Source organism: Lissotriton vulgaris, chromosome 5 (assembly GCF_964263255.1).
Source record: "Lissotriton vulgaris chromosome 5, aLisVul1.2, whole genome shotgun sequence".
NCBI classification, from domain to species: domain Eukaryota; kingdom Metazoa; phylum Chordata; class Amphibia; order Caudata; family Salamandridae; genus Lissotriton; species Lissotriton vulgaris.
Window position 1 is genome coordinate 1,028,348,685 of NC_141693.1, and position 21,157 is coordinate 1,028,369,841.

Consider the following 21,157-nt stretch of genomic DNA (forward strand, 5'->3'; position numbering starts at 1 on the left):
GAGGGCAGCGCCGCGACGTGACCCTGGTCTTGCAGACGACTCCTGACAACGCCACCGAGCCGCTGCTTGCACCGTGACCTGTGAGCCCCGCATTCCGCACTGCCTCTCTTCACGACGATGCCTTTGTATCCCCCATGCCGCTGCTGCTTGCACCGTAGTTCGAGGGCACTGCTTGTAAAGTTACACAACTCACCGCTATCATCCCACACCACAGCCTTGACCTACTTACTCCGGCGCCATTGACTCCAGTTCGTCAGCCAACCGCAGCGCTTCAGAAACTACGACGCCGCTGCTTGCAATGCAGCCCTGGTCTCGCAGACGACGCCATCTGACTCTGCCACCGAGCCGCTGCTCGCACCGCGACCACCGCACACTGCGCTGCTGCACTTCGCACCGCAGCGCCCGATGCCTGCGCTCCTGACTTCAACAGAGAAGAGTTCGATCTGCAACGTGTGTGCCTTCGAGGGCCCCATAGAACTCCTGCAATGAAGACTGCAGACACCGTGCTTTCGGAAGCTCAATGAGAGGTTGCGGACGCCCTGCACGTATAAAGTACTGGTAGTGGCTCTTCCCGACACCGTAGCTGGCCCTCAACACCGCGGTCAACCGGTACATTTTGGATTTGTTTGCTCATGATGCCGTGATGGCCCCGGACAGAGCCATTGACATAAAGTAACTGTTTTACAATATATTTCGATAACCGAAGATTTTTAAGTACTGTATTGTGGATTTTTATAATTTTTGGTCTTGTCTTAAGTATATAAAAATATTGGATATTTTTCTAAACTGGTGTGGTGTCCTTTTGTAGTGCTTACACTGTATTACTGTTGGTTAGGTGCACATGCTTTACACACTGCCTCTAAGATAAGCCTGACTGCTCATGCCAAGCTACCATGGGGTGAGCAGGGGTTATTTAAGGAATGAAAGTGCAACTCCCTTATCCTGACTAGAGTGGTGGTTTCTGCCTGGCTTTGGCACATGCCGTAGCCCACCAAAAATCCAATTTTTAACAAACACAAAAAAAATGAAAGTTTATTTGGCTTAACTGTTAACTAGAATTTATCATGTGGGTGAGTTGAGTCGTGAACATAGTTTTGGACACATTTTTAGATATCCCAGGGGCTATTATCCCTTCAGTATAAGTGTCAGCAATGAATTATGTTAACATTAGATAATTGTCTACAGTAGTAGATAGACTTTCTGTAGATACAGCAAGGTGTTTTAAGTAGGTGAGCGTAGAGAAGATAACAGAGCAATGGGCATACAGAATCGTCTCACTTCAGATAATATTTTGTCGAAGGACAGAGGAGATTGTAAAGTAATTAAGGTTAAGAGGTGTTATACCTGTGAGAAAGTGGCTCTATATGTACTGGACCAAAGTAAGGTACAGTGTGTATGCAGTCCACAATCCCCAGAGGAATAACAGAGGTTGAAGTCAGGTCTGCCCTTACTCTCTGAAGTGGTAGCTTGGTCGAGCAGTAAGGCAGTACCAGAGGACAGTGTAAAGCATTTGTAGTACACACTCAGCAGCAAAAGGTTTCACACACTCAAGAACTGAACTCTAGGCCATTTGTTTCTATATCCAAAGATAGTTTTATTTTTAGAACCAACAGGTATCAAAATATACGTTTCACGATATGAGTACTCGCATGTAATTACTTTGCAAAGAGGCAATAAACTTTGTAAACGCAGTAGGTACAATGGTTGCCGTAGGCAACACAATTCTAACCTCAATTTAACATTGGGCTCAATGGGTTTTTCTACATAAATGCTGCTGATTACTTATAGATTACTTTTGTATCTTCAGGACTGGATCCTAGATTCAGTCCTGGGATCTAAGCTGAAAACTGTTTAGTAAAAATGTTTTAGTTATTGCAATGATTTTTAAAGAATATAAAGCGATTTTAAACGTTGACACAAACTTTTCAGTGAAAAAACAGCAATGTTATCCAATGGAAGGAAATTCAAAGCACAGGTAAAGTAGGTTCTCGTTTTTTTTGTAATCCAGTACTGGACTCCTAGGTTCAGCACTGGGGTCTCTACCTAAGACAGGTAAGTAATTACGTTTTAGTAGTTGGTACGCTTTTTAAGGAATATTTGTAATTTTCAAAAGTAGACAGAAGAAATTTCACAGAAAAACAGACCATGGTTTCCTCTGGATGAAATTTAGATTACTAGTAACCACGGTTGTGATTACTTTTGCGGTTCAGTACTGGGTTAAGAGACAGCACTGGCTTCTCTCCTGATTGCAGGTGAGTACTTCGGATTTCGATGTTTGGCTGATTTTAGATGAATATTTTAACATTTCAAAACTTCACACCTAGAAGAATATTCACCGAAAAACAGTCAATGGTTTCCTATGGCAGAAATTTAGATTACTAGCAAACACGGTTGTGATTACTTTTGCCATTCAGCACTGGGCTGCAAGGTACAGTATTGGCTTCTCTCCTGATCACAGGTGAGTAATTCGAAATTCGTTATTCAGCTGATTTTAGATGAATAAGTTTCAAAACTTCACACTTAGAAGAAATTTCGAGTCATACCAGTCAATGTTATCCTATGGCAGGAAAGTGAGTCATCGGTTTTCAGGTGAGTACTCGACTGGTGAAGTGAAGGTTCCAGGCATAGATTCAGGGGTCCCCCAGGGTCAGGTAGGTAAACCCTCAGTGGCCCAGGGGCGCCCGGTTGCAGAGGTAGTTGGGCCCAATGTTATCCAATGAGAGACAGGAGGCCTTTAGTTGGTGGCTGCTGGCTAGCCGGCCACGCGGCTGTGGGAGCTGGGCTCGTGGTCACTTGCTCAGGGCAAATGGGGAAGTAGTATATGACAAAGGTTGCACTCCCAGGGGCACTCTGGCGGCTGGGTGCAGAGTGCTTTTGAGCCGTCGGGTGCTCAATGTTATTCATTGAGGATCTTGAAAACGGAACAAAGGCTGCAGGCTCGGGGATGGTGGATCTTCTGGAGCGACCAACACTTCGAAGGGTAAGTTGGGATCTTGGAGGATAGGTAGACACCCAGGAGTTGGGCACAGGGGGCCATGGGGCGCCGCATGCAGGGGTGTCTATTGAGGTTGGGAAATTTTACCCCCTGCTGGTCGCGGTCGGAGGGGTCCTTGGTCCTGAGGCTGCAGGCATCTGAGTCGTCGGAGGGCCCTTGGGCACTGGATTCCAGGTCAGAATCACTGGGGGTGACTTCCTCAGGGTCTTGATTTACTTTGGCACAGTCCAGGCTTGGCGGGTGCAGAATGTGCAGGGTTTGTGGTTCCGGGCTGATGCCAGGGCTTGTTACCTGCTTTGAGCAGTACCACTGCTCGTGGAAGACCCAGGTAGTCAGAGTCACAAGGCAGTCAGGTCCTCTGGGGTTTTTGAGGTTGCTGACCACTGGAGACGCCAGGGTGTAGCAGGAGCAGGTTTGAGGGTTGACAGGCGGTAGGGCTGGGGCCAAGTCAGTTGGTGTCTTCCTCTTTTTAGCAGCTGCACGGCAGGGTGTTAGTGTTTCTTCTTCTTTCTTGTTTCGGAATCTGGATCTGTGGAAGGTTGAGGGTGCCCCTAAATACAAACTTTAGGCGCGTTACAGGTAGGGCAAGGGCAGGGATCAATGGGTCCTTGTCCTGGGGTGGGTACACCCCCTAGCCAGCTCCTCTCCTGTGGGAGGGGGGTAGGAGCCTAGCTGTGATTGGGTAGGACTCCCCATCTTCTAGATGGCCGTAGCCCGGGGTTGTACATCGCCTCTCCCACCTGAGGGTTGGAGTTGGCACAGGCTGGCACACCCCCCTTTCTGACGTAGGGTTTCCCGCCAGTCTTCTCGCCAGAGTGGGGATCAGAACTGGTGGGTGCCAGTTGCTGAGTACAGCAAGTCATCTGGAGAAGCTCACAAAGGCGGAATGCCTTTGAAGCTTCCCCTGCTCACCCTGGAGGAGGAGGCTTGGCACCTTGTCCCAGGATGTGCATTGTTGCAGGCCCAGGAGAGCGGGAGCTCCCCACCCAGTTGTTCAGCAACATGTCTGCTGTGTCGCAGCCTAGGTATCCTCTCAGACAAGATGTGGATTGTAGGTTAGGTTTCAAGGGGCATCTCCAAGATGCCCTCTGTAGTGCATTTTACATTAAATCTCACACTGGCATCAGTGTGGGTTTAATGTGCTGAGAAGTTTAATATTAAACTTGTCAGCCTTCACTGTAGCCATTATGGTGGTGAGGAGTTAGTAATGACAACCGCCCAGCACCATATACTCCTAATGGCATCACTGCACTTACAGTTCCCAAGAATGACCCTGGGTACTGTAGAGGCACAGGGCTCATGCACCTGTGACCACACCACTGGCATAGAGCACCCAGCTAGAGGGGTGGCTGATGTATGCCAGGGCAGTGGGTTTGTGGGCATGGCACACGGGGATGTGTGCCATGTCGACTGTTTAGTTCTGCACCAGGACACTCAGCCTGCAAAGGCAGTGTGTGTGTGTCAGAGTACAATAAGTGCTGCAGCCCTTAAGGGTAATCTCTGGTAACAGTGCCCTGGGTACCTAAGGTACCATTTACTAGGGGCTGATTTGTGGCCAGAGATGCCAATTGGGTTTAGGCTTTGTACAGTTTTTAAGGAAAGGGACGAAGGCCCTGGGTACCTGTTTGGCAGGGACCCAAGGCACACCAAGAAAAAGTGCACCAGGCAAAAAGTGTGTGTGTGTGGGGGGGGGGGGGTACTGCAACAAACTCACTTTCTTAAAATACCTACATACCTGATAATAGTAATGAAAGAATCAATAGTTCCACTAACATAACTAATGTAACTCATGAAATTAGATTCTCAGAAAACTAGGTCGATTGGAAACTGTAGGAGCCTGGATGAGTGAGCTAGGGAACTTCTTTGGTTAAGTAGGTGAATTGTTAAAGAATATTAGTGGTGGTGTTTTTCAATCCGTCTGAACACTTATAATAATCATGGTTTGTGCAATTCTATTTATTTTATTATAATTAGTGTCTGATTACTAGATAGTAGATAATACAACTTTGAGCTTAACAAGTTGATGAAGAGATCGTGTAGTTGGAAATGGAAAATTACAAGAATTGGCTATAAACAATTCAAGATGTAGGGAAATGTTAGATTACCCAAGAAGATATAAACATTCACTGATAATTAACTGGGTCAGTGATTATTTAAAAAATCAGAAAGGGGAGGCTGTCAAAAAATGTTCTGGTATGCACATTTCTGTGATAAATTACTAGAGCGAATTGGTGGTTTTACTGCTGCATATGGTTGTAATTCATGTACTAATTAAAAATCACTTGAAACAATTGTATTAGATAGGTTTGAAGTGATAATGTAAAATAGTTATACCACATTTTCGTTGAGACTTCATTTTTAATACAATGGATGAAGTTTCTGGAGTTAGACTCTGTTCCTGCTTATTTCCCAATCTGATACCAGCTGCAAATCTTCAGTTTTCAAATAGGGCAGGTTGCTGTGACGCAAATACTGATTTGTCCTTGAAAGTGTGTATTGTGAATAAAACCTTCCTCCGTGTACCCAATGTATCATTTTGAGGGACTTCAGTAGGAACTTACAATGTAGGCCTGCAGATGAACAGTAATTCTATTAGCATTTGTTTGAGAAAGGTTTCATATTTTATTGTACATCTTCGGAGTGCAGTTGCTGAGACCAACAGAAAAAATCTCTTACCTTAACAAATAGGTTAGTGTTAAAAGTTTTTAGGTTTTTGATTTGCCAACGTGACCTAATCAATGTCATACTGAATTTCCAGTTTTACTAATAGTTTTGCATACGCTGTGTATAAAAAACTAATTTTGAATGTTTGGGCGAGGACTTCTCATTTTCCTCCTGAGACTGTCCGATTATTTTGAAGCTTTCTCTTTTTCCTTTAGAATGCGGTCTGTACACTTTAAGTTTGATATTTAGACTCTAGAGATTTAACAGCTTAAATAGGGATTTTATTATGATTTGTGATTCTGTATTTGAGCCTTTATGGCAGATTATGTATTTTTTCCTGTATTGATTTATTAATTCTGTATTATACTTTTCAGAGTTAAATCTCTTCTAGAGCTCCGTTCTTGAGGGGTACCTGTTTCTATAGAACTTGTATACCAATTGTTAAACCTAATGTTGTGTCGGGTGGTCTCTAACTGCTAGATCAACAAGACTTCATGGAGTCTAACTACCAGAAGTAAAAATCGTGGTGTATAAAATTGAGGTGCAGTAAAATATTGGGGTACGGGCTCCCACACAGTTTGAATATGAGGTCTCAGGAGCACTAAGGATATAACAAATAAGCATTTCAGACTAATGTCAAACTGACTGGTTTTATTGATTCACTCTAATAGATTCCCACCTAACTGGTTAGTGAAACCAATGTATTTTTCTTATGAGGACAACCTGGTGAAAATTGCCTTGAGATTACAAAAGTCAAATGTGGCTTCGAAAAGCACACACACCTGAGAAACTAAGTAGTTAATGTAAAAATGGTAATACAAGCCAACTCTACACATGAAAGTTAGCATTTGACAGGCACTTGCTATATTCGCCTAATGCATTTAGTTTAATTACAGTCTTTGGATTTGAGTAGGATGTTTCTCTTAATATTTTAGGCCTCAAGTAGGTTACAACCTCTGTCCTATAAAATCACTTCACAAGGATATTTCTGGACTTTCTATTCATTTAATGTATTCCTTCATACGGTTGTAGTGCTTGGCACCTTGGCTACCTCTTCATTGCTAGTCTTTCTTAATTTGTTTTTAATACACAAGCCTTTTTTGAGATTGTGTTTTAGTTTTAATATGTGCACATAACATTTCACAGGTATGTATCACTTTAGAAAGGCCCTGTAGGATTGTGAGTGAAGTAGTCTTTGCCCCTTTCATTCTTTATGTAACCGTAAAATACGAGTCAAATTGCAATTAGGCAATCCTTTTTAATCAAATAAACTTAGAGCCTCGTTGAGGTAATAATAAAGCCATGCAAAGCAACTTAAACTAGCTTCGTGGTGCTAACTTCCACTCCTTTACAATTCAACTTGCAAAATTCCTCAGTACCTGCTTCTGTTTTGGAACTTCCGTTTTCAGAAGCTGTGGTCTGCACCCAAAGGAGCAGGTGCTTAATTATTTCCCATTTGAATGACCTCGGTCACAACGCTACGGTAAACTGCTAAAAAGTCAGATTTCTGAAGGTAAGCCTAGGAAAAATGTAATAGTACTTTGAGTACCGCCACAATGTGAGTAATAAATGTGCTGCCCATGTTTAATGCATCAAAGGCTCTGGCCAAAGACTGTTCAATGAACCAATATTTGGCAACATTGCCTGCAAGTATTCGGCAAAATGACTGCAGATTAAATGTTAAATGTGTGCTCTTGTAAAACGACTTTTCTTTTTCCCCCTCAAGGTTTATTTTCATTGTACTGCTTTAATATGCAACATATTGGCTCCCGATTCTCCTCTATGCTCCAAGATCTGCCCTAATTCACGTAGAAGACGAGGTAACTAGTGCAGAGTTTCTCTTGAATGCACATGCATTAAAGAATTTTATAATACCGGTACCTTACTATTCTTTCTTCCCTTCAATAGAAATTTCAGATTCCTCTAAAGAGAACTTGGTGAGCTTGCTGGGTCCCGTTATCTTCCAAGAGTCTAAACTGGAAAGAAATAGTGAAGGTAGGTACATCTTAAAATCATTATGGTGTCTTTAGTTATTAATGCTGCCCAGGTGTTTAACTATTTTCAGCTGTCTTTTTCGAAATCCACGCTATTGCATATATAAGTAACGTACGAGTACTCCATGAGAACATATGGCAGCCATATTGGAACGGGTAATCCACACCATGTACCTGAAAATATGTACCTCGATCGAATATTGGAGTGGAAAGAGAAAAGGCCCCCTTATGTTACTTATATATGCAATAGGATCTTCCACTATATGGATATGTTTTATTATTGTGCTACATGCGTATTGCATTTATATTCTAGCATTTACAACTGCTTTAATGTATATTCATGAAACATTATTGTTTAGTATCATGTGCAGTTAACATTTTACTACTCCAATATGACCGCCACAGTAACAGTTATGTTGAACATGTGGTTTAGTACATCCTTTGCGGCAATAACAGAGTATGTAATGTAATGTTTTCTTTCAACCTTTGTGTGACCAAGTCAGTGTGTCTGTCGAAACACGTTACTTGGTTCAATGCAATAGACTGCAATTAGCACTACCTGAGAGCGTGGAAAATCTGTTCTGTGATTTTGTCGGGCAGCTGTCGACTCTTTTGCCCCATCTACCTTGGGCCAAAGTATCTTTGTTGGTGTGTCTGTGTGTGGTGTGTGTGTGTGTGTGTATGTATGTGTATATATATATATATATATATATATATATGTATATGTATGTGTGTATTTGGTTTTTTTTTCTTATTGAAGAAACCAAAGGTTAAAGTGATATTATAGTTGGGTGTTGAAGTTAAAACTTAATTTTAAAAAACCTCTGAAATTCACAAGTTAGTTTATATTAAGACCTACCTGTGAGAGGACTATGGTATCACCAGCTATTTTTAATTTTTGTAACTTAAAGTGGAATGTTGGAGCTAGTACAGGAATGAGGAACAACCCTCTAGAAATAAGCGGAGATGTTCAGTGACTACATTTTGTACATCTGCCTGTGTGTACATGGTTTAAGGTATGGAGTTTTAGTACTCCCAAGGCAGCGGAGAGAGCTACTCTTGGTAGATCAAAGCTTTTTCTTTGTAACCTCACTGAAAACATAGATGGTCACTATGCTAGTACTCACAGCATCTCCCAGTGCTTGATGCAGCACTCTGCAATATGCAGTACTCCACCCTACCTTTTGACTAGGTTTGCACTAAACAAATACCACTCACTTACTCCATTGCTCTTTAGTATACCTACATGAGGGAGAAATTAATTGGAAAGTAAGTGGCAGTGCCGAAGTGTCTCCGCCCTAATTAATCCTGCCGGTAACTGACTCCAAAACAAGAGGCTGTAGTAAAATATCAGAGCTTGTGACAATTGCAGAACAAGTACCCTGTCTGGGAGGAAGAAGCTCCAGCTGTTGCACATCCTTGAACTCCTAGAAAACCCACACTCGTAGCCTTTAGCGAAAGGCAAACAAGTTAGAGAACTTCAGAAGCCATTATAGGAAGACAGAAGTGTAAAAAATGCAAAGTGCATATCTAATGTAAAACAAAGGTGGAGTGGTGTTGAGTTTAGGGGGGAAAGGTATCATTGAAAAATCAACCTTAAAAGGTGTGCAATATTTCTTTGCAGTCCTCTTCATATGCAATTCCTCCTACTCTGGGCTGGGATAAAGGAAAGTAAAGCATACCACCTATTGTCTTAGAGGGAGAATCTGCTGTCCAGACTCGTGTACCTGAAAGACATAGCACACTTAATACTAATACACCAAGCTCCTTAGTGTTGATATTGATTCTCAAAGGTCTCCATCGTGGCCCCCTAGGCTGTCGTGCTTTAAATATTGTTGCCAAAGTATGTGAGGATGGGACTGAAGAAAACTGCGTTGATACGTTAATGTCATGCATAAACCAATTGGGCAACTAGTTTATTGGTGGTCTCGGACTGTATTTGCAAAATGTAGATGCTAATGCCCTGTGTAGATGAAATGTCTACATTCCGATGTACTGTGTAAAATACGATGTAAACCAAGTGGGTAGCTAAACCGTTCCTGAAAGAGTTATGTGTATTTGGAGTGACCGGGGGTGTACATGTGGCACCCTAGGGCATCCATTTTGTTGGATGTATTTGCCTCACACACCCGAATGGGTGTCATGCTTCATCATTGGCTTTGCTCCTCGTCGGGGAGGCGGTGCAATCCCCGACGGGCTCACCTCAAAGAGGGGCTCTTTATCGGAGATCTTTTAATCCAACTGCCTCATGGTGAAGGCGGGTATGTGGGAAGATGGAGTAGATAGCCTGTAGAGTGATTAAAATGTAGTAGGGAGTACCAAAAAGTACTACTTTATTCTGAGGGTCTCCCGCTACGGTTAAAAACGTGAATCCAACTCACTGGGTACCACCTAGTTGGGTATGATGGCACTAGATGAAGATGGATAGAAAACTGGTCAACATGTTTCTCGCCTAAGGAATTATCCGCGATTCATCAGGACCTTAAAAGTGTAGAAATTATGGAATATGCAGTCATTCAGCAACATGCTAGTGTCATGTGTGAAATGCAAGCAATATAGGTTTTAATTACCTCTGTAGTAATATCCTATGCCTGAATTGGGGAATAAGAATGATATTACAAGGTTATTTGCATTGGATCATGGCAAAAACACAAGTATAATCACGCCAAAATTACACACGATGTGTCATGCTAGTGTTGGTGGAATATTAAGCATGGGCGGAAAATCCGTTTCGCTCGCGGATTTTGCGGATTTTCGGTAAATTCGCAATCCGCGAGATCCGCGAATCTCCCGCAAATCCGCGAGCAGCGGATTTTATGGCTTGCTCGCACTGTTCACGTGAGTTCGCGGCTTGCCAGTACAACTTCGCACCCCGCGAGTAAGTGCTAAATTGCAGAAATACGATCTTAGCAAAACTGAAACTACTTACCAGGTTCAAAAGTTCAGGCTCATCATTAGTAGCCATTTCCTGTAGTGCTTCCTGAGGGGCCCCTCCAGAGTTCAGTTGCCAGTTGCAACTATTAAGTGACCCTGCTCTGAACCTCAGAATAGTTACACATATGCCACAAAGGTCCTGAATTACAGCTAAGGGAGACAAGCAGGAGCCAGGCTGGAAGTTAAAATCCATTAATCAGCCCCTAATTCATTGTCAGTTGGGGCAGGGCAGGTGTTGTAACTAATTTTGCAACAATGAAAGCACTTAGCAAGTGCAAAAGATCACTAATCAGGAAGCACTAAGGAAGCAGGTGCCAGCTAAAAAAAATATTCTGTGACACATTAATCAGCCCCAAATTAATTCAGGTCACTTGAGGCAGGGAAGGTGTGCTTTGCTTTGCCGAAAATAATGTACACTGGACAACCAAAGGGTGTGGTGATGAAACAGAGGGTGGCATGGGTGGGCCAGAGGGTGGCATGAGTAGTCAGAGAGTGGCAGTGGTGACAGAGTGGCAGTGATGAAGAAGAGTGTCCCAAACAGGCTGGACACGTAGAAACAACAAGTTCGCAAAACTTGCGACCCGACAGGTAAGTTCGCAAATTGCGAAATTGTAAAAACCCTCGCGAACTGGCAGAAACACGCGCGAACACAAATAAATTCGCGGATTTTGCGGATTGCGAGTTCGCAAATCCGCAAAATTCGCGAACGCGAGATTCGCAAAATTAACCCATGCTTATGGAATATCAACTAGCTCAGGTGAACTGTGGCCGCATAATAGCAGCGTGCAGTGGGCACAACACACCAACCATCTGTGTTAGAAGAAGTGCTCTATAATAAAACAATGGTATAATAAACAGTAAAAAGACAATAAAAACAGCAGTGTAATGAGGGACACCAACTACTTATTGTATGGTGCACATTTACTATTGAGTGCTCACTCAAAATATGCGGTGAAATATCAGGCATACATCCGTCTCACCTAAGGGTCGGGGATTATGTACTACATGAGTACTCGGCGGTAACTAAACGTCAGGGGAGAGCCTTGAGATGTAGCTGCGGGAGGAGGAAGCATGTATTTATGTCAATACAAGGAACAGAGGTAAAGGGTGGCTCCTGTTCCAACTTTAGGGTCAAAATCGATAATTTTAAAATAGGAGTTCTGTTTGAACCCGCCGTTGCGCCCAAAGGATTCGCCTTACCTCCATCAGCCTGCGTTCCTGTCTGGAGACCTACCCATCGCCGCCGAGCTCGGATAGATAGTGGAGCTCGGCGGCACCCGCCATATCTAGTGTTGAGCGTCCTGGGAACGGTGTAGCGCTCCGCCCTTCCGTGAATGTCACGTGATGCGTGTGTCCGTGGCGGCCGCCATCTTGGAATGGGTAATGAGCAGTTTACAGAGCGTACAATTGTGTGACCGAATTAAACCTAGTTAGACAATGCTAAGATTTGAACTGTAGAGTCACAATATTGACAAACCACAACGTAGATTGGAATCAATGTGGTATAAAGTATGCAGGTTGTCTAGGTGCATTCGGACAAAAGATCCGTCAGGGAGGCGGCCATAACAGAGTGAGGTATTCGTAACAAGAGAGCCAATCAATGGCCCCAAATGACAATATTGTCTTGCATAGCTAGTGGAACATAATAGTAAGCCAGGGAGGTTGCATCAGCGTATTGGCTGTCAGTGTGGCCGTGTGGTGTGACATACAAGTAAGTACAGTAGATCGTATCAACATGGTGACTAGGAGTGTGATCCATCTTCATCTAGTGCCATCATACCTAACTAGGTGGTACCCAGTGAGTTGGAATCACGTTTTTAACCGTAGCGGGAGACCCTCAGAATAAAGTAGTACTTTTTGGTACTCCCTACTACATTTTAATCACTCTACAGGCTATCTACTCCATCTTCCCACATACCCGCACTTCACCATGAGGCAGTTGGATTAAAAGATCTCCGATAAAGAGCCCCTCTTTGAGGTGAGCCTGTCGGGGATTGCACCGCCTCCCTGACGAGGAGCAACGCCAATGATGAAGCATGACACCCATTCGGGTGTGTGAGGCAAATACATCCAACAAAATGGATGCCCTAGGGTGCCACATGTACACCCCCGGTCACGCCAAATACACAACTCTCTTTCTGGAACGGTTTAGCTACCCACTTTGTTTACATTGACTATTTGGGGGCACTGGCTGATACTGGACCTTCCACTTGGCTAAGTGGTAAAGAATGCCCCGCTGATCGATTGATCACCCTCCGCTCTTTTGGTAACTAAAATACGATGTTGCCATCAATAGTTTGTCTTGAATTGGTAGAGTGACTTACTGCTGGCTGAAATGTCAGTGGTAGGTGCTTGACTCTTGACTTCTATGTACTTATGGAAAATGTTGTAATTGTGCAAATAAAATGACTCCTTATCTGCTCTGATAAGTTACTGAACTAGTTAAATGGTGTAGCCTTTCCCATGTAACTGCTTCGTAGGCAATATGTATGGGAACCTAAGAATTGTTCTTTCTCTTTCAGATCCAGTGGCTACTATTTCCTCAGATCCATTCCCTGCGCATCTGAATGAGGTCGCTTTGTCCATTGGGGTGATTGTTCTCATCTGTTTTGCAGTGATTTCTTTGGTTGTAATAAAGTGTAGACCCTCAACAAAAATAGTGGTAAAGTGATATGCAATAAAATGTAGATGCAAGAATCTGCCTCTTTTGTTTTACTTCTAGCAAATATTTCTCCATTGCACTAGTTTCTCTCATAAATCAAAATCTTTCAAAATGTATTTGCATACAACCTTGTACTAATCTACATTTGTTATGATCATATCTTTTCATATTAAGTTAACCACTGTAATGTCGCTCACACTATAGACTGACTTGCATTGTAGAGTTTACATAGATTCATATTACGATGTTTGTATTATATGAATTGTCAAATGTTTAATCCCATTTAGCCATGGTTGTGTAGGCCTTAGTTTGGCGACGTATTTTAACAGTTGAAGTGCATTTTGTTGCATGTTTTTTCTTTTTTCACTTTCTAATAACCAAGCTGCACATTCATATTTTAATTGGTAGGGTACAAGGTTTCGTTATGATAAACAGTGAGCATTCCTGGGGAGGGGGGGGGGGGGGGAAGGAGTAAGTAAATTTCGATTTTAATTTGATTTCTCATCCTGAAAACTAGGAGCAATGTACCATGGTAACACAGAACGTATTAATGTATTTTGAGCTGGTTAGAGTTAGATGCCCCTCACACACAACCCTGAGAAGATGCTATCCTTTACTACTCTTGCCCGGTCTAATTCTTAGGAGAAGTCGTACTTTGATTCTGTTTTCTCACCAATAAAAAATATTTAAATCAAAAAATGTCCTCATCACTTGAAGTTTTAACTTTGTGTTTTTATGTTTGTAATAATCTCTGTGTTTAGGATAGTGGCCAATCTGCACCCCTTACAGAATTCTGGAGAAAACCCAAAGATAATTGCACTCAACGGATGGGCATGGACCTTTTGATTAGTTCTGAGCCATAGGACAACTGGTTAAATACATTTCCAATGTCATGGAACCAAATTTAGGGCCACTAAGGCAAGTGAGTAGTTTGAAAATCAAAGGATTATTAATAGCTTATTTAAAATTACAAATTCAATCAAGTGGGTCAAATCTTCGTATCAACTACAGTCATCCCAGAATAGCAAATTTAAAGGAAGTTATTCAAAATAATCTTAAAATGCGATCGAAAACAGTTAATCATGAAGTGAAATACCCTAATTTTCTAAGCAATATGGGTCAGGAAGCTGAATAAAACCTAGACGATGGTGAAAACAGCATAAGCCTCTAAAGGTAGGATCAAATGAAAATCCTTTTTGAATCGAAGAGGGAGATTTGCCCAGGAGTAGAAGTCTTATGGATTAGAAGGATGTGATGTGAAAGGCATTTATAAAGCGCAGCATACACTATACAGTTTCTTGGCGCTGAGGCAGAAGGACAGTAGGCCGCTACCTGGGCAGTGTGGGGGAGAAGAAGGCCGAGGCAAGGGTGAAGACGAAGAGGAGTGAGGGACTGGAAAAGAGTAGGAGAATTTTCAGTTTTAATTGTACGCGGAGCAAAATAGGTGAGTCTTAAGGAGGGATCTGAAGTGGATGTAGAGCAAAGCCGACCTTATGTCCAAGGGGAGGGCATTCCAGAGAGATGGAGGATACTTCTCGTGGACACAGCATGTTGCCTACAACCCTTTGACGGGCCGACCGCGTAGAACAAATAGTCAATCCAAAGGAAATCTGCTAAGCCAGGCATCATGAAGGATCGCACAGCAAGTCGCCTACAACCCATTTCGGGCCGGCCGCGTAATAAGGCAATCACTAATTCAAATCTCAATTATGACCAATAGGAAACAATAAGAGAAAGAGGAAAAGATAAAGATTTATACACAGAAGAAATAGATGAGGGGGGAAGGTAGGGGAGGTGGGAATACGATCCGATCAGGTCCAAAGGCATGACCTATAACACTAATAAGGGAGAGGGGAGGGGTGCAGGGGTGAGCAGTGTCAGGCTCGCCCTTTGAAATGAGTGGGCGACGCTTCAGGGGGAATCCTTTGAAGTGTTCAGGAGGCCTTTCAAATTCAGGCGGATATACAGCGTCCTCATGAGGCGTAGAGCTCGGAGGTTTGAGGCTGGCATGTTCCATTTTACAGAGATGAGTGACAAGCTGTTGCCATAATTTAGTGACATGAGAATCGTAGGATTGCAAGCGTGCGGTGAGCAAGTCCATGGTCATAGTGTGCCATAGACGTGCAAACCAAACACTGATTGGGGGGGTCTCTGCTTTCTTCCAATATAGGGCAATAAGTTGTTTAGCAGCGCCTAACATGTGGAGGGAGATATGCCAGTCTTTGCATGTGAGTGGGCGCAGGTTGTCTGGTTTAAGGCCTGGGATTTTTGTAGCTGGAGTCTCAGGCAGGGGTAATCAAAACAGTTTTTATGACTGAGGATCTCCTGGAGAGCTCGAGCATCTCCAGCTAAGAAGTTGTGGGAAACAGCTTGTGCAATCTAAGGGGGGTGTTATACCATTGAGTCATAATCCTATAAGCGGTTTACTGCTGGAGAATGCAGCGATACTGTCGGGATGTCGCGCCAAGGTGATCCCACTGGGCAGGGGTGATTTCAGAGGAGGTGTCCGATTGCCATTGACGCTGATAGATGTGGAGTGGTGAGCGGGGATGCTGTAGAACATGGTAAGTGCAGGATATTAGCCTTTTAGAGTCATCGAAGGAGCGCACAAAACGCTCAAAAGGGGTAAGTGTTTGGGTGGCTGCCTGCACCAAGGAGGATGTGTACCCAATGTTGGAGTTGTATATATATATTGTAGTCTAGCCCCCTCCAAGTTGGAATTCTTCTTTGCACTGGTCGAAGGATTTAAATGTCACCCAGGAAAAGACCTCTAATTGTCCGACATCCACCATCAAGCGTGTCAGAAAACGCTTGGGGGCTTACAGCAGGTGGAAAGTGTAATTCCCAGTGATGGGGGTATGAGGGGATGGGAAGGGGGTGAGGCCCTTGGGGACAGTTAACTTGTCACAGATATCAAGTTCTGACCTAGTGGGAAAAGCTATGTAGGCATTACGCGAGCCAGAAGGCCTGAGGCAGCCAGGGGAGGTCTCAAATGGATCCCCCAGTCACCGCCCTGTCCATATGGAACCATACCTTCTCGCTCTCCCGTGCCGTCCACTCCAATATGAAGCGAAGGTGAGAGGCCCAGTAATACTCCAGCAAGTTGGGCCATGCTAATCAACCTCTATCTCGAGGTAACGTGAGGATTTTGTAGGAAAAGGGTGGGCTACCCCCTCCCCAGATAAACTTGGTGATTTCATGTTGAAGGCTTCAGATCTGGTGTTGCGGGATGGGAGTACGAAGGGATTGAAAAAGATATGGCTTTGGGGAGTACCGACATTTTAATTGCATGCAATGCTACCTAGCCAGGAGAGAGAAAGAGGTTTTCAAGTTTGCAGATCCTCTTGAACTGCCTTCTTACAGTCCTGCCAATTAATTTGGGACCACATAGTGAGCGTAGAGGTTAACTTAAGCCAGAGGTAGTGGATAGAATGGGAAGCCCATTGATAAGGGACAAGACTGGAGTGCAGGGATCTCCTCCTTAGCAATTGTCAATTGTATGGCCCAGGAATTCTCATGATTAATTTTAAGACCAGATGCCAATTCAAAGGACCGTAGTAGGGTCAGGAGGGCCGGGAGGGAGGTGTGTGGGCGGGATAATGTGAGGAGAAGATAATCTACAAAGAGGGCCACTTTGTGGTTTTGGCCTCCAAGGGGATGCCATGAATATCGGGAGCTTTACGAATCAACAAGGGGAAACAGCAGGGGGAGAGAGGGCATCCCTGCCGTGTGCCTATATATCGAGATGGTATTCGGGAGTTGTCCGTTGACCCGAACCTAAGCTGTTTGTGAAAGGTAAGGGTCCATGATCCAAGCGCTCATTAAAGGGCCCAGCCTGATTTTGTATAAAACTGCCTGTAGAAAGGTCCAGTCCACCCAATCTAACGCTTTCTCTGCGTCGAGCGACAGCAGACAGGCAGGTATGTGTCAGTGGTGGGCCTTTCTCACCAGGTGTGCGCTACAACATATGTTGTCAGCACCCTGATGATGGAGAATTAAACCAACTTGGTCAGGTTCAATGAGACCAGGTAGATGTGGGTAAAGTCGTTTAGCTAGTATTTTAGTGTACATTTTTATATCCATATTGAAAAGAGCTATGGGATGGAAGGAGGAGCAAAGTGTAGGGTCCTTGCCTGGTTTAGGGATTAGGGCAATTTCTGCCAGCCCCATGGTGGGGGTCGGCCCGGCATTAGCAGTGAAGGAGTTAAAAAGGCGCATAAAGTGGGTCTGAACCTGTGGTAGAAACATGCGATAAAAGGAGAGGGAGAGACCATCCGGTCCCAGGAACTTTCGGAGGGGGAGGTCCTTCAAGGCACCTGCTAGTTCCTTTTGGGTAATTGGGTCTTCCAGTAGTTGAGCGTGGTGCTGACCGATCGGGGTCCAAGGGCAGGCATCCAGCAGAGTGTCTCTGGTCAGGGGAGGGTGGTGCTTTAGCATATAGGGAACGAGTACTGTGTGGAATGCCTTGCATTTGGGCGATTCTGTAGTAGTACATGTGCCATCGCCACTTTGGATATTAGCTATGTGGGCCTTGGCTGCCCGTAGACTCCTAGCCAGGACCGTGCCCACCTTGTCTCCCCCACCCCCTCGTAATAATGCTGCTTCAATGCCAGAAAGGCCCGCTCAGCTTTTTTTAGTTCTGTGAGCCCGCAATTGACCCCGGAGAATGGGCAGTTGTTGTTTATAGGCAGTTTAGGGGCGTTCCTGGTCAAGCTGTGCAAGGGCCTTTATATTTCTAGAGATTGTTTTTAAGGAGGCGTGCTTCCCGTGCCCGTGCAATCGCAATGGACGTGATATGACCGCAAATTGTGGCCTTGAATGTGTCCCACTCAACAGGGAAGGGGTTTCAGGAATATCATGGATTTCAAAATAGAACCCAATGGCAACTCGTAGTTACGCTACATCTACAGATCTCCAGGAGGATATGTGGTAGAAGACTCCAGCGGGGCAGGCGGGGGGGGGGGGGGGGGGTGCAGACTGATCTCGCAGAAGGAGCTCAACGTGGGCAGACTGATATTTGACATGGCAAATAGTCTTGCCAATCAGGGCATGTGAGATAGATATGATCAATACGTGCGTATGAATGGTGAACATGTGAGTAGTATGAATAGTCGCGTATATCCGGAGTATGGTAACGCCAAGAGTCTAGTAGGTGTAGGTCCGTCAATTGTCTCTTCAAGGCGGAGGACATGGCCCCTGTCCCATGAAAAGACCCATCACTACTATCCATGTCTGCATCCCACACCATATTGAAATTTCCCCTATGATGAGAGAAGAATCTGCCTGTGGTTTGTGTTCCATAGAGCTTGAAGATGGGGATACTGTGCCTGGTTAGGTGCACAGATACTGCATAAAGTAAGGGACCAGTGCCCGATCAAGACCCCCACTTTAAGAAAGCGACCACCTTGGCTGCGGATTATTTTAGTCTCCCCCTGGCAGATACCAGATCCACAAAGTATTGTCACTCCAGCTGTTTTGGAAGAAGCCGAAGCCCAGAATTGGAGAGGATATTGAGGATGGGCCATTCGAGGTACATCAGCCTTCATCAGGTGGGTCTCCTGAAGGATGATATCAGATGCTGCTGCAGGAGATAGCACCATATTGTCGCTTATTAGGGGAGTTGAGCCCTTTGACATAAGGGGAGGATTTTCAGGCAAAGGATAGTAGTCCTAACCAATTAAAGATGTGATCGAGCAATTGCGACATAATGGGGGGCAGGCCGATACATTGGTGTGAAAGGGACAAGGGTCCACCGCCTTCATAAGGATAGTAGAGTAACCACAAAGAGCACCCCCACCAACCACAGACTGAAAAAAGAAGGAAAGATGGATAAAAAATGAAAAATAGACACCAAAGTAGAAAATGTAACAGCGAACGTGGCCACAGTGTCCTGTTCCAGTCCAGGGACAATTGAGGCCCAACGGCACATGTCATCCTGGAGAAGTCCCTTTCTAAGGAGCAGTGAGGAGGGTGGGTCTCCAGCCTTGGATTACAACATCTAGGTGAGAGTTCTGGTGCTGGAAAACATGGCCTATGTGGAGCTGGGGGAATCCCAGTCTGGGGAGGTGATACCAATGCATCAATTGCACGTGTCCAGTGTGAGCGGCAAGGTAAACTGTCATATGTGAAGATGTATATCCATATTCTCAGGACGTAGGGGGCTGAGAGCTAGCTAATGGAGTGAATATGCTGTATAATATGCTTGGCTTGTGAGGAAGACTGCTCTCCAGGGTGGGGTAGACTCCTATATCGACGCACCTTGGACTAAGATGGTTTCGCAGGTACTCTATTCAGGAGGAGGGGGGGAGGCATGTGGGGCTGGGCGATGGCGTGATGGAGAGGTGAAGCAGTTGTGCGGCCTGCAGGAAGGATCGCACCATCTGGCGTTAGGATTCCCACTGAAAGATGAGCGACAAAGGTCATGTCCGTTCCTTCAGCTCCCACAGGGACCACCCTGAGGCGTAGATTATTACAGCAACTCCGATTTTCCTAATCCTCCTGTTTCAGCTGAAGGTCGATGTGCAGGTCTTCCAGGGTGGCTATGCACTGCCAGAGTTAATTCTGGTCCTACGTTTGTGCGTCCACGGTCTTTTCAAGGCCGTCCTCTCTCCCCAATCTCGGTGACCTCCTTTCTGAGTTCCCTGACACAGGAGTGGACCTCTGAGCGTAAGGAGCAGATTTCAGACTTTAGCTCCTGCATAAAGGTGGCCATGAAGGATTGGGTAATAGGTTCAGAGTCTCCCACCACCCCCCCCGCCCCCCCCCATCTTCCTCCTATCCATGCCATCTCTTCAGAGGCTGCAGTCCACCGGCTTATTCCAGAGCGTGGCAGCAGGGTTGTCGTCTGGGGGTGCAGCCATGTCTTTTATTGATTTGGTGCGAGTCATCGCCCCTCAAGCCCCAGCACTCTCCGGCTCAAAGCAGAGCCGTAGAACTAAATGTAAAGCCATATAAGCTCTGTCAATGGCACCAACTGCGCACGACTAGAATCCAATGAATGCCGGGAACAGGAGCGCACCAGGGTCGCAATGGTCAAAAATCCGCAGTGAGTATGATAGTGAGAAACATTACAAGGTGCTGTAGAGCAGCTGGCTCTAAGTCAGTAGAATGTGCACTTCCAGGGAGGTAGAAGTGTGATGGCCCAATCCTCTGAGGGCCATGAGTCCGATTTATAGCAAGCAAGTCGAAAGGTTCCAAAATGCAGGAGCGTGCTCCAAATACCAATGTGGCAGGACACACAGCGTCAGCGAACAACTTGGAAGGAGAGTCCCATATTAATCTAAGCAGTCCCGAGAGGTTCAAAGAGAAGCAGGGGCATACCAGAGCCAAGTCGAGCAGCGAAGAGCAGGAGTTCTTTGCTCAGATGCAACCGACTAGGAGGGATATCGAGCAAGTAGAAGCGAGGTAAGTGGCGCGCACCAGCTGATCCTGAAGGAAAGGCCCAAGATGGATGCAGAAGCTAGGAGCAGGAAGGGCCCTCCCCTATAAACATGTCGGCAACAGCGAACCCTCTCAACCCAGATCTCACTACTAGGCAGATGGCATAGCAGCCGGGCAGTCCGGCTGATTTCCAGCGCTCTAGATCAGTCGAGCGTGGCCCCAGGTATTCCAAATGTGCAGATGGTCCACCAATAGCAGGGGGCACAAAAGTGGGAAGCTTCTCGCATCCAGGTCTAGCAGATCCCCCTTGATCGCAGATAGCAGTCCACAGGGAGCGTAGTCAGCCAGGAGGGAGCAGTTTTAAGGGTAGCGGTCTATGGCAGCAGGCCTGTTGTGTTCAGGTGGAGGGATCAACAGGTCGTGGAAATCGCTGCTGCAGCACAGGCCCCCCCGCCCCCTGTTGCCGTCACTACAGGGGCTCAGTTGAAGGGCAGGGTGAAGCTAGCAGGGGGAACAGTAGGCCTTAGC

At 45.2% G+C, this 21,157-nt stretch overlaps 1 protein-coding gene across 1 annotated transcript in view; it reads left to right on the forward strand.

The window, feature by feature from the left end:
• Positions 1-13,387, forward strand: part of LOC147711933 (zona pellucida sperm-binding protein 2-like) — a 299,118-nt gene extending 285,731 nt beyond the window's left edge. Inside the window, exons 16-18 of the mRNA XM_086920260.1 lie at positions 7,386-7,479; positions 7,568-7,654; positions 13,110-13,387. Of these exons, the coding sequence (XP_086776386.1) occupies positions 7,386-7,479; positions 7,568-7,654; positions 13,110-13,258 (330 nt within the window). The 3' untranslated portion in view covers positions 13,259-13,387. The remainder of the gene's footprint in view (positions 1-7,385; positions 7,480-7,567; positions 7,655-13,109) is intronic.
• The last annotated feature ends 7,770 nt before the right edge of the window (positions 13,388-21,157 follow it).